The sequence below is a fragment of the Danaus plexippus genome, assembly GCF_018135715.1.
Source record: "Danaus plexippus chromosome 9 unlocalized genomic scaffold, MEX_DaPlex mxdp_26, whole genome shotgun sequence".
Lineage (NCBI taxonomy): Eukaryota > Metazoa > Arthropoda > Insecta > Lepidoptera > Nymphalidae > Danaus > Danaus plexippus.
In genome coordinates, this window is record NW_026869848.1 from 3,768,788 (window position 1) to 3,785,948 (window position 17,161).

The window sequence follows — 17,161 nt, forward strand, 5'->3', positions numbered from 1 at the left end:
TGCTTACAATCACGTTATTTTACTACTTTTTTTTTAAATAAACCTTGTGGTTCTGACTTATAAAGTTGAAATGTCCTTAAATATATCTTTGGTTTGTTTATGTCATCATAAAATAATTACCATTCAAAATATAGACATTAAATTCTTGTTAGACTGTTAACCTCACACTGCATTCAAATATAATGTTTGATTTATTATATGTAATTACTATAATCTGCTTTATATATATAGTTAGTGTTAGTCACACGTAGCCGTAAAAAGTAAAAACACTAAACAGTCAGTCTACCAGCGTCGACGGTTTGTGAACGTTGTGCGCATCTAAGATGCGGACGCGGGAACTTTAGCGTAATGGCGCGAAAATAATTGGCAGTGTTTTGCTTATAAAAAGTTATACATAATATGAATAATACATGTTTTGTGAGTGGCAATATCTGAAGTCATTTAAACAAAAATGATTAATTGGAAGTGGGCTATGGTAAGTGTGTTTAAAGATATTTTTTGAAATTTAGAATCATATTTTTCTTAATAGATAGGATGTCTTTTTAGTGGGACTGATGTAAGTTTTTTACATTTAGGATCAGAAAAAGTTGTATAAAACCTTATCAGTGTATATATACATTTATTAACATATGTTTCTTATATGATTGAATTTTAATTAAATATAGTTGCGTTATGTACTGAATATTATCTTTTTAAATTATTTTAACAAATTTATTGTACAAATGAATAAAAATAATGAGATTCGGAAGACATGAGCTTAGGCTTTATCCAAAAATTATGTAAAATGATAATTATATAGTGTATTTGTTATAGAAAACGGATATATTACAAAAGAAAAAATATATCTCCTTCAAAATAATATTATTAATTAACAATAATCAGTAAATGATTACAAATAGTGTGCTTCTAAAAAGTAAATAAAACTTTAGGATACATAGATAAAGAAAATTATGAAAGAAAAGTATTTTTAAAGCGATGGATATTTTCCTCATTGTTATTAAGTATTTAAGCAGTCATATGATCATTCAAATTTTTATTACAATCCGCTCTCTTATTAAAGATAATGCCAACAATCTTTGAACAAGATCAAACAAATCGTAAAATTTGTTACTATTATTAAACATAGATATAAAATAGCATTTTGTAATATAAAATGGAATAAAAAAAATAATTTATAATCTACAACTTAATCTAGCTATATTTTGTATGTGGCCCCGGCCACAGGATTGTTCGAAACTCCGAGATAAATTTCCATAAAATTTGGTATATTACTACATTATGACGTTAAAGAGTATTAAGGTTACTAAGTCCTCGTTCTACAGTCGCGTAAAATAAGTATTGTTATGTGTTTTTATTTTCTTCGGAATTCTCATTTCTTTGTAAGTAATCCACGCGTTATTATAGTAGAGTAAATACACTTTAAACAATATGAGAATGTTGACTGGAAAAACGACAAAGCTGAATGCGCTTTTATCTTATATACAATTTATAAATAGATTTCTCTTAGAAAAAGGAGTCTTAGGGAGATTTAAACGAGTATGAGTCAGTCATTCAATCAACCGTATATTACAACTTTTTTCTTCAACCTATCTTTTAATAGCCATTTCGTAGTTGTATCTTTAGTTGTTTATTTAAATGAATACTGCAAGAGTCTTACATCTCATTTAGTTGTTTATATCCAATAAGTCTCATATATACAATCAAGCTTAATCACTTACAAATAAGACTTCTATTAATCTATATTATGAATCTCAATTATAAAAACGAGTAGAAAATACGCGTTATTAGTAGTTAATCGTATTATAAATCAAAATAAAAGAATTTAATTTCACGACTTTTCTATACGTCGTTTCTACAATGTATTATAAATGTACTAATGTAGCATTGTTCTATTTACGTGATCGTAATAAGTTCTGAAATCTACAATACTTTACGTTTAAAAATAAAACAACTTATACAATATAATTTGAAATATAAATATGATATAAAAATGTTTTTTTTTTTTTAATTTACCGAAATATAACAAGATATATATATAAAATATTATTTTGCTCAAGCAGTTATCGAAACTAAACATATAAAAAATTTAAATAACATGGGAATTTCTTACTCTATACTATCTCAATAAATATGTCTTGTATTTTATAGCAGATTACTTAGTAACAAGAAATACATATTATGGATAGAAAAAGCACAATTTCTTTAAGAGTAAGAATAAGTTCTCTTTGTGATCTCATTATTTGTACATTTATGTAGGTGCAAAATATATTTTTTTAATGAATTTATGTATGAAGTTGCGCCATCCAATGTCCGACTTAGTATTGTATTTAAAATATACTTTTGCGAGGAAGATAAAATTAGCTTGTTTTCGTAGGATTGGAAACTGGAAATAAACGTTAAAGTTTCAGAATTAATTTTATTACGAGGTAAAAATATAAAAAAACTCCAGGTAAAAAAGTCAGTAAAAGTAAAGAGAAGTCCAAAAAAGTTTGCTGTTTTATTCCGTCAGTCAATCCTGAATAGCCTTGTTAGAACAATACCAAAATCAGAGTTAGCAACGTTAAAAGCTACATTTAACAGTGCATTACTATGTATCGGGCGCGGCCACATGGCGAGAAGGCTGCGCGGGCGCCGGGATCAACGCTGTTTATTGATGCGGGTTCAAACCTTCTACACGCTGCGGGACGGACTGATGTGAATACAAATTACATACAAGTGAAATGCTTTTCACTAAAACTTCGATAACACTACACGATATTTGGACGGTAATCGTTTATAAGATATGGAAACTCAACGTATACAGTATAAGAATAGCGCTGAATAATTGTTTTCTTATAGTCTTAGTAAGAGGAGGCTCTCAATACTTTTTAATTATTTTTTATTCGTTGTGGGCTACTTTTTATAATTTTTCTTTATAAGTTAGTTGTTTAGTTGCGACAATGAATATCTTTCCAAAAACCACACCGGCATTATTTGATATCATACAAAGTTATTTCTTAATATTTCAAATAACAACTTTCATTGTTTTTTATATACATAATACTGTTTCATATTGTGATATAATTTAATAATACAAATTATACCGCAAGTTTATATACATATATCATATTATTGTATAAAAATAAGAAACTTAGAATAGTAAATACTGGAACACGCAGTTTCGTATCGGGAATAATTTAATAGAATTCCAAGCGTGGATTTAGAGGCTATAAGGCCCTGCTCGATCCTCATCTCTTTTTCACCCTATTTTACCGAGAAGCAAAATAAACTGAAGTAAATACTATTCGTTTTGTATATATTTCGATTATAACTATAATGGTTATTGTAAGTATATATTCAGTGATTTGTACGTCGTTTTATACTTTGTTATATTAAAAAAATAATATGTCATGAATTGTTATGCGTATGTATTTTTGTTTTATTCATCAAACGAAATATCAACGTAGTGCTATTTTTCTTTAGCAGCTGTTTTTTCAAATATTCCTTTTTTTGCTCGTCTAACATTTATCAAATATACTAGAACTATACATATAAAAAAATGTTAACTTTTATGAATAATATTAAGAAAATTCATAAATAGCTTTTTCAACGTACTCAATTCAAAACGTATAAATAAACGTAGTATATGTAAACATTGAAGGGACACAAACTTCTCACATTCATGTACTGTAAATATCTTAGTAGTAGTAGTAATAGTAATCTCTCTTAGTAATTCTCAGTATAGACATCCACACTGTTTTGAATGTATCTATAAACAAATTATCCTTATTATCAAGAAGGGCCTGTTTTGCGAGTGTCCACAGTACTTTTTGCGCGGAACGTTGACGAAGTGACGCGGCAACTATGTCAATGCCGTAGTATTACCGCTGCACTATCAACATTAACTCTTATCGACCTCTTCGATTATTGGAAAACAACATCAAGACTGAGTCCTCCAAATTTACATTGTAATCGAGGAAAATTCAAGAAATCAACTGTCTGCTTACTCACTGTTGAATTTTATAACAAAAATACTTATAATTTGTATCTGAAATACTGTACATGTACTTTCATATATAAATAGAATGTTTTTACTATTTGTAATCTCATTGTTTTAACGTAATCTATATTGTTCTGTTGATATTTAGAGTGGCTTTCCAAAGAGCCCTACCATACAGAGATAAACTACGTAGTGGCATATAGATTTAGGACATGTAGTGGTTATGAGTCATGATATATTTAACAGTGTATTCAAAAACTAAATATGATGAAAATAAGTAAAATTAAAATGCGATTAATTTGAAATTATAATCATCAACTCGAATTACTTACTGTATCCAGGTTAATGTGTTTTTTAAGCATATACGTCTTTGACAACGGAAGAGTATAAAATTGCTTGCTCTTGGGTAAATTTCAATCACGCTTCGTAAACATTCCGATAGTGTCGGCGGAACTCGGGTTGGGAGATGAGTACATTCTCCATACCATCCCGAGCAAACATTTTTCAGATTGTTGCCGAATTTCTTTCATTCCACTTTGTTATTTAATTTTGTTAACAGAACATTGATTATACAAATAGGGATGCGTAAAATAGTACTGATTTAAAATTGCACGATAAGATTTTTTTTAGAATATTAATTCTAAAGTATATGGTATGAATTGGAAAAAAATAACATTTTCATAGTGCATGTTTTATATTAAATAAAAAAAATAATTCACATTGATTTATTATATACCAGGTTTTTTTACTAACTTTATTTACAACAAGTCGTCTGTAAGCTAAAATTTTTTATATTAAAGAACTTTAATTAGGTAAACTTTTCTTTGAAGGTTTAGAATTTTCTCTTCTAATTTCTTAGCTGTTTTACAAGTGGATTCACTTGATTTAATGTTCCACTCGGTTTTAGCCGAACTTTTTTGATTAAAGAACCTTCAAAATTTAGTCAAAATTATGACCTGATCATGTGAATCTTAAAAGTTGTACAAAAATTCGTGCTCTTGTTAACGGAGTATTTTTATGAAATTTAAATTTAAATACACGTAATACTTCCAAATGTATTTCATTTGCATTTCGATTTCCATAAAATGGCAATATTATTGGAAAAAAAAATTAAAATACTACACTTGGCATGTAAAATGTATCTACATCCTACGCAGATATATGTAAAATTGCAAGTTTAGTACCAATGTTACATTTATGTTTATTATACAAATACTAAACCCTATTTAATGAAACACGATTTCTTAACCGGGTCATAGTTTTATAAATATCTCCCACCGGTTTTATTTTTAACAATAAACTACAAAATGTCCCATGTCTAGTTTTGAACCGCGTGCCAAATTCAGCATTAATTATACCCAGTTTTTAAGTAACAAAATATTATTAGCGTTGAAACAAAAAGCTTTTAGGAATTTTAACGAAAACTGTAATTTTATTATATTTTTTTGCTTGGTATAAATTTTCTCTTAAATTCCTATAGATTTTAGGATGAGTTATAGGTAAAATGTCATTAAATAAGTGATATTAAGTTTCTTTTGGACACAATGAAGTCCTTTAGAAAATTATACAAATGTGCCCTTAAAGTATAACAGAAGATATCTCGAGTTGGACTATAATTACCAACGCGAGATGTTTACTTTCACAATACAGTTCAAGGCATACTTTAACATGCACGTATGTAAATTTTGATGTATTTACGGATGTTTGTTAATATTCGACAATAAATATTATTTTTACTTCTACATTTTTCTAGATTAACAAAAAACAAAAAAAATCTACGTATTTATTTGTTTTTTTTTTTCCATAAATATTAAGGAAAATCAAAAAAACCCCGTCCGAGCAGAGCTGTCTGAAGCAACTAGTTCTTATACATTCTTGAACCTGTCACAAGCAAACTAGTTTCGGTGCTCGATAATGTTGCCTTAACATATTATATCATTGCGCAAAGGATCATACAAATCAATGACACGTTGAGTTGATTCAATTAATAAAATACTCAATTGGAATATTCATTATAATATACTTGGTAAATATTATGTAAATTGTTGTATACAGCAAACTGTTTGTAACCTACCCTTGAGACAAATTATATTGAGTTTCCACAATAACGCTACAAAAAGTAATAAATATTTATTCGACACATATGGACAGATTCATATACAAGATTAATTTAATATTAGAAATTTTACAAACGATTCCGTCAGCAATAAATCGCTTGTTATAACCAAGCTGTATAGCAGTCTGAAGCGTGCGTTTAAATGCCGTAGCTATCTGCACTTCAAAGCACTTTACGAGCGGACAATATTGGAAAAATGTTTCTCGCACGTGTGTCGGAACAGTTGGCGACTATAACTTCAAATTAGAACTTAGTACGGGTCATCACACAATCCTATATCCTTGCATCCAATGAATAAAATAATATTTATTCCCATTTGCTGACCACAGTTCAGATTCTATGGCTCGGTCTCAGTACTTTATATTTATATAATAGGTGATAACTTACGAAGATTCAGGGGGTACCTTATTACATATAAGTAATAAACTACATGTTTGAAGTGTAATATGTTTGTTGAATACTTCTTTTGTGCATTACTATGAGTTCCATTATTATTAAGTTAGTATTTTTATTCAGTATACCAAAAGTTAGAAGTGGTTAGCTAGCTGATCATTCTGTACATTGTGTAATATAAGTTTTGTTCACAGTGGCACTGGTGCTTCATATTACTAGTTACCCTGGACACATCCCATGGGGAGAAGTTCACACTCGGATACCTAACAGGGTCACAAAGACGGCCTGGCGACCTGAATTATCAAATGCCCGGCAGAGTTATTTCAGGTAAACATGCAATTATAAACAACATATAAACATACTCATATCAAATTATCCGCATATTTTAACTTGAATCAGCGAGGCTTATTCTGACAAAGAATTTTATATGAATCTCGTCACTGTTATCTCGACCTCACAGCCTCCTTCCCGACTCCCTATTCAGTGATCCCTTGATGTATAAAGAAAATATAAAGATATTTATTTTACGTACAAAAATAAATTGTTTTCATAACATATAATGTATACGAAAGGTACGGTGTATCTTATAAGTACATGTCAATCATACAGTGTTTTATAAACAGCTTTTAAAAATCATTTTGCTGAAAGAGATTATGACGTATTGGAACCGATCGATGTTTATAAAGTGGTGGCCAACCAAATGTATCGTGTTTTTATAAAGAATACAGTTTTTGAGTTGATTAAGTATGTATATTAAATAAACTTTGTACGTTAACATAAAAACCATTTCAATTTGTTTGTGAACATGTGCTATTTGAGACGAATGTTTGTCTCAACTACTGATATAATTAAAATTGGTCTGGCGAAGATATCTCTAATTAAAACATTATTTCAAATCCAATAACTAACTGTATTTCCATAATTTTACTCGAGGATAAAAGAAATAGGAGTTGTTTTTACAAGATTATTTCTGAAAAAAAAACATTAATTGGAACAGAAAGTTTTATTTAAAGCTAAAGTTTCTCTGATCGTGAAATTCGTTAACAGGAGCAATTTCCATGGCAGTAGATGAAGTGAACGAAAAACTTCTAGCTCCCATGGGCCATTCATTAGACTTCGTCGTCGCTGAGACATACGGTCAGGAAGAAGTTTCCATACGACAGGTAAGAATTTATAAAATCATTTTATTAATAAATAAAAAAAAATATTTTTATTGATACGAATGGGTTTACTTTTATAATATGTATGTTTAGATTAAAATTTAAAATGGCTGTTAGAAGATATTAAATCGTATTTATATCTAAGATTAAAATATGGTTTTTGATTGTATATATTTTCATATATTCTGCCGTGATCACAGCTGCTATAAAATAAATAAACCATGGCCTAAAATGGAAAATAGTATGATATATCGTCTAGTATAAAAGAAAATTTTGGTTTAATTTAAATATATTCTAAAAATATATACTGTATATCTTTTAAATGTCATTTTAATATCTAGTAAAACGATTAAACAACAAAAAAATTTATATTAATAGATAAAAGCACTTCCGTTTGATAAGACTGTTAGCAATGCCATGTTGTACATAGAAGGGTTTGAATTTTATTTTATTTGTAAGACTAGGCTTTGCACGCGATATCGTTCGAAAAAGTATTTAAATTGGGTTTAGACAGAAACGACCAACGCGCGAATAAGAAATGTATATATAATAGCCAATAGGCAATTTCTTTTCTGGTATAGCCTGTGTCACTTGAATTCATACAAAATATGACTAGTAGGACGATATCCAAATCTGGTGCTCAGTACTAATGTGTCATCTATATTATTGTAACAATTTATCAAAACACATATCTGTACATGTATATCAGTCGAATAATTATGTTTCTTTAGTATTTCTATATCACTATAACAAAACCAAGAGACAAGTAATTAAATAACGTCGTTATGAGTCTGTATAAACTGTTATTTAAAGACAATCAATAAAACTTTTCATTCGATAATTGGAATATATCAAGAGAGCTTGTTTTTTCCATCTATCATAGTTGAAATACAAATAATATAGAGCTTGATGAATGAGTTAACGTAAATATATGTCAACGTCACATTACACGTAATAGCACATAATAGACTATTTATATAATGCTAACAAATGTCAACGAACTAAAGGTGAGAAGTTTCTGAACAAAGAGCATTTAAAATTCAAGCTTGATAATTTTCGTAATATAAAACTAGAGAGTAATATATTTTAAAAATATAGTAACAGACACAGTTTAGATTAATATGAATGTGGTTTTATTGTTGTACCATTGTTAATTATAAAGATATGCCACTTTATATACTATTTCGTATCTCTAGAAGCAGTCAGTGTCATCAGGTTTCTCATTGATATATTTCAGAGATACAAATATATCAAAAGACATACAAATAAAAAATTACTTCAAACGGACAGTTAGAGTATTAAATTTTCGATATGAAAAGTGGTGCTATGGATACATTTTCGCTAATATATAATTAATGTTCCATATAAAATTCGCTAAGTAGTGTTTGACCCATAAGTTTAAAAGACGTTCACACATGCAACTGTCTCACAAACTTTCGCATTCGAATCACATGAGGAATTGTAGGTTAATTATATAACATAATAACATATGTCCCTGTGCTAAAGGATTCCGCACATTAATTATTAAATATTTTTAATAGTTTAGCCTACCCGGAGTTACTAAATAACCTCCGATCTTTATATCATTAAAACCAAAATGGTGAAAGCTTTAAGGTCACATTTTCTGTTTTGGTAGCCTTGTAATGTATGAGCAATAAACGAATTTGAATAATGATCTTCGATCTGAATCCGTTTTAATATAATCTAATACGTTATATATAACAAGGCTTAGAACTCCCATAATTTAGGAGTATTTAGTCGATATCTAGAATCAAAAGGTATTGAACAAATCTAACTCGAATATGTATTAGAATTTATGGTATCATTCAACGAAGGTTTAGATTTTTTCTTTGTGTGAATAAAAAAATAAAAACTTTTTGGCGATACAAAGATTATAAAAGGAATTAATTGTTTCGCTGGTCTCGTCATTTTATTCCCTGTACGGCGAACTGTCCGAACTAATAAACGTCACATTATTTTATTAACACCAATAACAGCTGTATTATATATGGAGTTCCGATTAATTTCAGCGATTAAGTAAAAAATTATATAACAACTTATTTGGTATATTGTGTCTTTGTATCTTTTAAATCGATGATAAATATTACACGGACATAAAATCATTATAGATTATATTACGCTAAACATTATAAATCATCATCATCATCATCAGCCTATCGGAGCCCACTGCTGAGCAAAGGCCTCTTCTCACATGGAGAAGGTTAGAGCATTAATCATCACGCTTGCTCAAGACGGGTTGGCGATTTCAATCTTATAATTTGAAAATATAAGACCAGATTTCCTCACGATGTTTTCCTTCACCGTCTGTCAGTGGTGTCTAACTACTCTTAGAAAGTACATATGAAAAGATCACGTTGGTACTTGCCAGGTTTCGAAACCGCGCCCTCACGTGTAAGAGGCGGGCCTTTAACCTCCAGGCCACCACGACATTATAAATAAAAAAATATATTTTTTAAATACTAACAAAGCAATTTAAACATTTAATTTTTTAAAATGCGAGTACCTTTTTAATAATTGCTAATTATTGATTCGAAAGCGCAGTGAAGATGAACAATATTCATCGTTATATTGCACTCCAGAAATAATTCAATTGCATTGTTCCTTACACTGACCTAGTAACAGGCATCAGTAGTCAGAGCGAGTGCTGGAGTCATCGAGAAATCTCATTAGTTTAATTCACTCAACGTACCCGATATCCCTACTTGACTCACTTTCTTTTATAAACAATAATATCCAGCTTAATCAGTACGATTAAAATCAGAACCTGTTTTAAGCAACAACTTTAATACCGATAAGAATAATTTTTATAACAATTTGTGAATCCCACGAATTTATTTCAAATATATAAGAAAATAAATTAGGACCACCCACGGAGCCCAGACCAGAGAATCTTTCTGATAATTGGAATGTAAATTTCGGCTTTTTCTTATCTTTAGAAAGAAAATTATTTCAAAGTCTGACTGAAAAATCATTTAAATTGAGACATCGTATTTCCTCAAATATTTTATAATAATGTGAAATAAAAGTCAGATAGCCTGTACACAAGTGCTACAATTTATTATCATAAATCGTTACATTGAATAACCGAAAGTTCATAATTTCATTTATAAGCTAAAATAAATAACTTCTCCATTGCCCTTTATAAAACATTTTATTTCTATATTTGTAACCTTAAAAGCTTTTAGCTTTATATTATTCTTGTAGAAAATAAAGGGAACATTAACGTAATAATAGTACTTCGACAATTTCATCTAAAAGCCGCTTTCACAGTAGATTGATTACGTTTCGTTTTACTTATTGCAAATATAGAGTACGCACATCTTTTTTATAATTAATGACAAAAACAACATAACCCTTCATTTTGGTCTTCGGTTGACAGTCTTTGAGATTAGTTGATTCATGCTAGCTAATATTATATATTGTATCTTTGTTAATAAATAATAACCTAAATTATAGTAGGTAATATATCTTCTTGAACATTTTATTTGATCTCATGTTTTCTTAGCAATACAATTTCTTTTTCTTTTACATAAACTGTCATATGCGACGTTAATAGCAGATTGTTGCGGTGACATCAGTAAAGGTTACTTGACAGATATATTACAGTTTTGTGGTCAATTTAATAGATAAATTGAAAGAGATTGTTGAAAAACATTCTTGTTAACTTATCTGTGTATTACGAATGTTGCTATTTGAAAATAGTTTTCGATATTGGAGCCAAGATTTAAAATGACTGACTTATTTGAAGTCCTTATTTATGATAATATTGTAAAATATTTTGGCATCACTTGGTCTTAGTATTTTGGAATACGTGCAATGATGGTTTTTATTTGTATAGAATATAAAAATATTTTTTCCGTTACCACGTTATACCACTCTCACTCTATCCTTCTTAACAAATCCTCGTGAATGGCTAAGCAAATAAAATTTTGAATAAGTTTAATTTTAATCTTGCCACATAGCATTAGAAAGGTGTGAAGTAAGTTGAAGAGTATTTTCTGTTTCTAAATAAAGGTTTTCTAAATCAAACAAAAGGTTTTTTTGAGTACATTCTAAATATACTTCATAAAAACGTTTAGGAAATATCATATTACTTATACAAAAAGTTGGTCTATTTGAAATACTGACTATTGTAAACTCATTTAATCTTCAAAACTAACACTATACCTAGGATAATAATGGTCTTATAAAATGTTGTAGTATTCCTACGTAGGTAAAGAGTAATTCATTATATGAGATTTTTCCTACCACATAGCTCGAGCCAACCTCTTATTTTACAATATCCGTTTCTGGTGCTGAAACAGAATCAGGATTGTTTGAAAAATTCATTGACAATATTTCACACTTATTTGAGATCACTAGTATATATGAATATTAAAATTTCAATGTACATCATTTTTGGATTCCTGACAATACACATATTTTTCTAACGAAACTCCGAGTGTTTCATACTTAGGGATTTCAATAATAATACGTTAATATTAATATTTTTTTTTATATCTGTGTACTGTAATTAAAATTTACAATCTAATATGATCTTGACCTTTAAGTGTGTTGTCTTTGCCATTAATAAACCCAGGTCGCAGCGTTGTGGGCTGCCAACGTGTCAGCGTTCATTGGACCTCAAGAAACTTGCGTGCACGAGGGTCGTATGGCCGCAGCCTTCAACCTTCCCATGATTAGTTACGTGAGTAACACAACAAGTCATGTATATAAGTAAAAGTAAGCAGATCTCTCAATCTCATCTTACTCTGCTATCAGTACTTTTATTGAACAACAATAAATCTAAAACTTTCTCAAGTACATATTTAAATAAGGCTATGTTTTTTAGCTTTAGTTTACTTTCGTCTCGGCTCTCCGTGATCAGATTACTGCGAAATGAAATGTAGTATAATAATATACCTATATAAAATGAATTCGAAAATCATTAGTTTTGTATAATACTGAAGGTTGTATGAATATTTGTGTTATTTTCCGCCAGTACTGCAGGGACGTGGCCAATTCCAACAAGCGTGTGTACTCAACGTTCGCCAGAACTCGTCCATCCGACATAGACATATCTCGGTCCGTGGTCGCCGTGCTAACGCATTTCAATTTCATGCATGTAATCATAATATACAATTATATAACAAAATATATATTAACATATCGTTTTCATGACAATATTATTCGAAACGTATGATATTTCTGTAACAGATAGCCATAGTGTACCTAAAGGCACAGAATCACGATTTCTCTCGTCTCGCGTACGCAATAATGACAGCAGCGAATGAAAAGAAAATAACCATCCGTACGGTTCAAGTCTACCGCCAGCCGTATTACTATGACAATAGGCCAGATAATTTCTCGAGGAATCCATTCTTAGACATCGTGAGGGAGACGTATAAGGATACGAGGAGTAAGATTTAATATAATTATTAATTAGCAAAGCAAATTATTATTATTAAGAATTTCGCTATTTAAAATGTATTATTATTCCAGTTTACGTTTCTATCGGCTACTATCACGACCACATAGGTCTCATGTTGGCTTTGGACGCAATGAAACTACTTAATTCTGGTGAGTAATATGTATTTTATTGTCCAACTATATTTAATATTAAGGTTTAATCAGTTAATGTACTGAGGGAATAAAAATATTTCTATTAATCGTAATAAACAGGACGCGATATTTTACCTCGTGTTAAAAGTATGAGCGCATATAATTTTTATGAGCCTTTTGATTTATTCGTCTATTCCTTTGTTGTACCAAAATCACTCTAGAATTCTAAGCAAAGTTTTCGTGGCGCCATAAAACTACGAATAAATACACAAAATTCAAATTGTGGCTTTCACTTTTGTGTATTATTTTGTGGTCCATATATATTTTTTATGGTATGACGAACTTGTACCTTGTTTAAGCATAACAAGCACTATTTATTAACTTGTTCTCTTATATTATTTACAACTGCAAAATATGAAATATTAGAACAAAGAAATTAAGACTGTGATTAGGAATGTTATAGGAATTATAAGTAATGGTTAATAGTACAAGTTAATAAGATTGATACACACGAAAAAATAGTAAAGATAAGAAGATTAACATTTTAGAATTGTCTCGTGGATATATGAAGTCATAAATAGGGGTTGTCTATTGTAGGGGAGTATGCCGCTATTGGAGTGGATGTGGACAGGTATGACCCTAACGAGGCCATCAGATATCTGTCTGGGCCGTTAAGGAAGGAGCCCGAGCCTCGTGTCATGAGAGCGTTCCGTTCGTATCTAGCCGTGGCGCCCTCCGCCGGACCCTCCTACTCCGCCTTCTCTAAGGAAGTCAACTCACGATTGACAATGCCTCCATTTAATTTTAACAATCCACTGTTAGCTCTGGGCGGTGGAAAAGTTGTAAGTGTACAAAAATAGTTTTTTTGTTATTTTATTTCTATTGTACCAATAGCATCGTTTTCAACGCGCAGTTAATGACAGAGTAAATTTATTTTACTTGTACGCTATGAATATTAATGAGGGACTTATCGTCTTTCTAATAGAATAAATATACTAGCTGCTTCCCGAGACATCGCATTCTCGTATAACTTTAAATCGGTATGACAATATATATGAAACTGCTATTTAATCTTTAACACTATTAAATGAAACTTTCACACTTTCTTCTCGACACATACAAACTACTAGATCTTTTAACAAATATTAGTAAAGATGTATAGTAAAAAAGTACATCTTAAAAGACAAAAAAAAAAAATTTTGGTTGGAAATTAAAGAAAATATGAAGATGGAAAATATTAAACAACATTTTAAACCCAGTAAACGTTTTTAACTCATGTCTCATTTGAAATTGAAGTCTGGTATAGTCTCAATATTTTCTTATCACCCCTTAGACATGGAAGTGTTCCAAATACTTCATTTTATGGCTATTATAACATAATTTTGTAAATTATTTTTAGATTCGGGTTTACGAGTCATATTGGTTACAGAACATAATTTTACGTCCCGCTAACGTGTTAAGGACTGTAAATTGATAGACATCACATACACAAATTTAGAAAGCATCCTCAATAATATTATCAAAATAAATTATATCCAAATTGCCAAAATAAACGATACCACTCCTAGAAACGTTAACTGGGCCGTGCCAAGATTTATAGGCCGTTCTAAAATATGATGATACAGAATTAAAGTGTGCGCCAAATGTGATATCATGTTGAGCAATTAAAATTATATTTCAAATTTTCTTTGATGTTTATTAGTATATAGGATAAGTGGGGAGATTACTATTTCCTAATCCCGACATTTGGAACAAACTGATAAAATTAAGTGGAATCTCGGTGATTTTTCCATTTCGTGATTCTTATTCATTTCGTAATTTTTATTAAATTCTTAAAAATAGTTAATAATTTTTATCTGACATTATTGTTGGTTAGCTGTAAAATGTTATAGCTATATTAAATACATTTACAGCGACCTTGTTTCGCTTTACAACAAACAAACAAAAAATAATAGCATAAATAACGTTCCCGGTTAATGATGACTATTTATCGATATGAATGTGTAATGTAGAAATGTTTATCTAATCTTATAAGATCCCAGTGGAGGCCGCGTGGCTTCATGACGCGGTTTGGTTGTATGCGCGTGCGCTGGCCGACTCGCTCCGGACAGGGGAGGCTCCGAGGGATGGACGCGCTATAGCCTCACGTATGAGGAACACTACATACCTTAGTGTGATGGGGTACGTATACTTATAAACTATACTTTATTCAGAAAATTATAATATTTCCTTCCTTATAAGTGAACTAATTTTTTAATATGACTCCTATAACAATAATAATGTATATATTTTTTAATGAAAATGCAACAAAATTTTATGACGATAAGTAAAATAGTACAGGAGCTGATTTTATGGCTATTATTAAATACAATGAGAGATGGTTAACGAAGTTCATTAATGTAACTCTTAGACTGCCTTGAAGACAGCAAAGTATTGTTTCAAATACGTTTCGTGTTACGTAACATGTTAGTATGCCTGAGACGCGCTCAGATACGACCGGTCTGTTATACTACCATGGGAGAGATATATACCTGTAGAGTGTAAAGTTTTTGTTATTCAAGACACGTTTATACAGACACAGTTCTGTCCGTCTGGGACTTCTCAAACTATATCATTAACTATTAATAATATTAATTAAGAACGATACACCTTAGAGTCAGAAAATGCTTTATTTATCTATCAAGGAAGGTTTTAGCTATAATAAATAAACAAAAAAAAATCCCCTTAACTCCCGATATGATTTTGGTATATATACAATTAACAATATTAACTTCATTATCATCTTGTATGTGAAATAGAAAAATATTTTAGATAATTAATAATAATTCTTCCCGTTGGATCGTCTTCTTGTATATAGGTAATTTAATCTATGTTCAGTCAAAAATATCTGCTTACGTGGAAGGGTAAATGTTTAAAACTCACATTTATAATATTAGCGAATTTTCTACAAGTCGCTGACTTTCTAACAACTTCATATCAAATTATAAGTTTGATAGACTTAAAAAGTTAATTTAAACTTTCTCAAACCATTTCTATATGAAACACTTCTTGTTAGTTCTTTCACTCGTATCGTAAGAAGGAGATTTTTTAAAAATTATTATCAAAAATTAACTTGTATTTTTTGTTAATTTTAGTCGACGAAATAACATTCGTTATATACATTTCATTATGAGAAAAAAATAAAAGGTATATTTATTAATTTTCAACAACCTTTTAAAAGTTGAAAAGTATTTTTGGAACTCAGTGAATTGAACGGTGTTTTCAATGAGGCAAAGTTACAAAAATTTATAGGGAAACATTTTGCTTTTATTAACAATTAATTAAATTTTTTTAAAGAAATATTTATCATACAACAACGATGTTCTCATAGAATTATCTCCCATGACTTGTTGAAAAACAATTAAGTAATTTCATATTCATGTAAAATCAATTAAATTAGTGTATGTATAAAAAATATATTAAATATACATATATATTACTTATTTACGTATTATGTTACACCCCATAACAGTTATTGGATCCACATGGATGAAAACGGGGATGCTGAAGGGAATTACACCCTACTATCCATTGACCCGTCTCGCCCTCCCGGACTCTACCCTCTCGCAGTCCTTCATAAAGTGGCCCCGGTAAAACATTTTTTGCATATTATCAAATAGTTATTATTTAAGAGTAACTAAGAGAGACAGGACATATGTGGATTTTTGATAATCTTAATTGAAATCTCACATTCCTTTCTATGTAAGAATATAGTTTTTACTAGCTCGACTTGCCAGACAGGTTCTAGTTAATGACCTTTTACGGAGACTTAAATTAATTTATATTTTCTTGTTTTAATGTCTGAGTAGTTAAAGCGTGTACAAATAACTAAAGAATGAGCTTCTATCTCTGTTATATGTTAAAGGTAAGGTGTTTGTAAGACGTATTAGCTGTAAGTATAGAAAAAATTAG

General features: G+C 29.8%; 1 protein-coding gene across 2 annotated transcripts in view; it reads left to right on the forward strand.

Moving 5' to 3' along the window:
• The first annotated feature begins 295 nt into the window (after positions 1-295).
• The window catches only part of LOC116767299 (guanylate cyclase 32E), a 32,446-nt gene continuing 15,580 nt past the window's right edge, over positions 296-17,161 (forward strand). For both annotated transcript variants that reach the window (XM_061527478.1, XM_061527477.1), the window contains exons 1-10: positions 296-475; positions 6,683-6,815; positions 7,536-7,651; positions 12,249-12,356; positions 12,651-12,773; positions 12,866-13,067; positions 13,151-13,228; positions 13,808-14,052; positions 15,246-15,391; positions 16,722-16,839. In XM_061527478.1, coding sequence (XP_061383462.1) covers positions 452-475; positions 6,683-6,815; positions 7,536-7,651; positions 12,249-12,356; positions 12,651-12,773; positions 12,866-13,067; positions 13,151-13,228; positions 13,808-14,052; positions 15,246-15,391; positions 16,722-16,839 — 1,293 coding nt within the window. In that variant the 5' untranslated portion in view covers positions 296-451. The remainder of the gene's footprint in view (positions 476-6,682; positions 6,816-7,535; positions 7,652-12,248; positions 12,357-12,650; positions 12,774-12,865; positions 13,068-13,150; positions 13,229-13,807; positions 14,053-15,245; positions 15,392-16,721; positions 16,840-17,161) is intronic.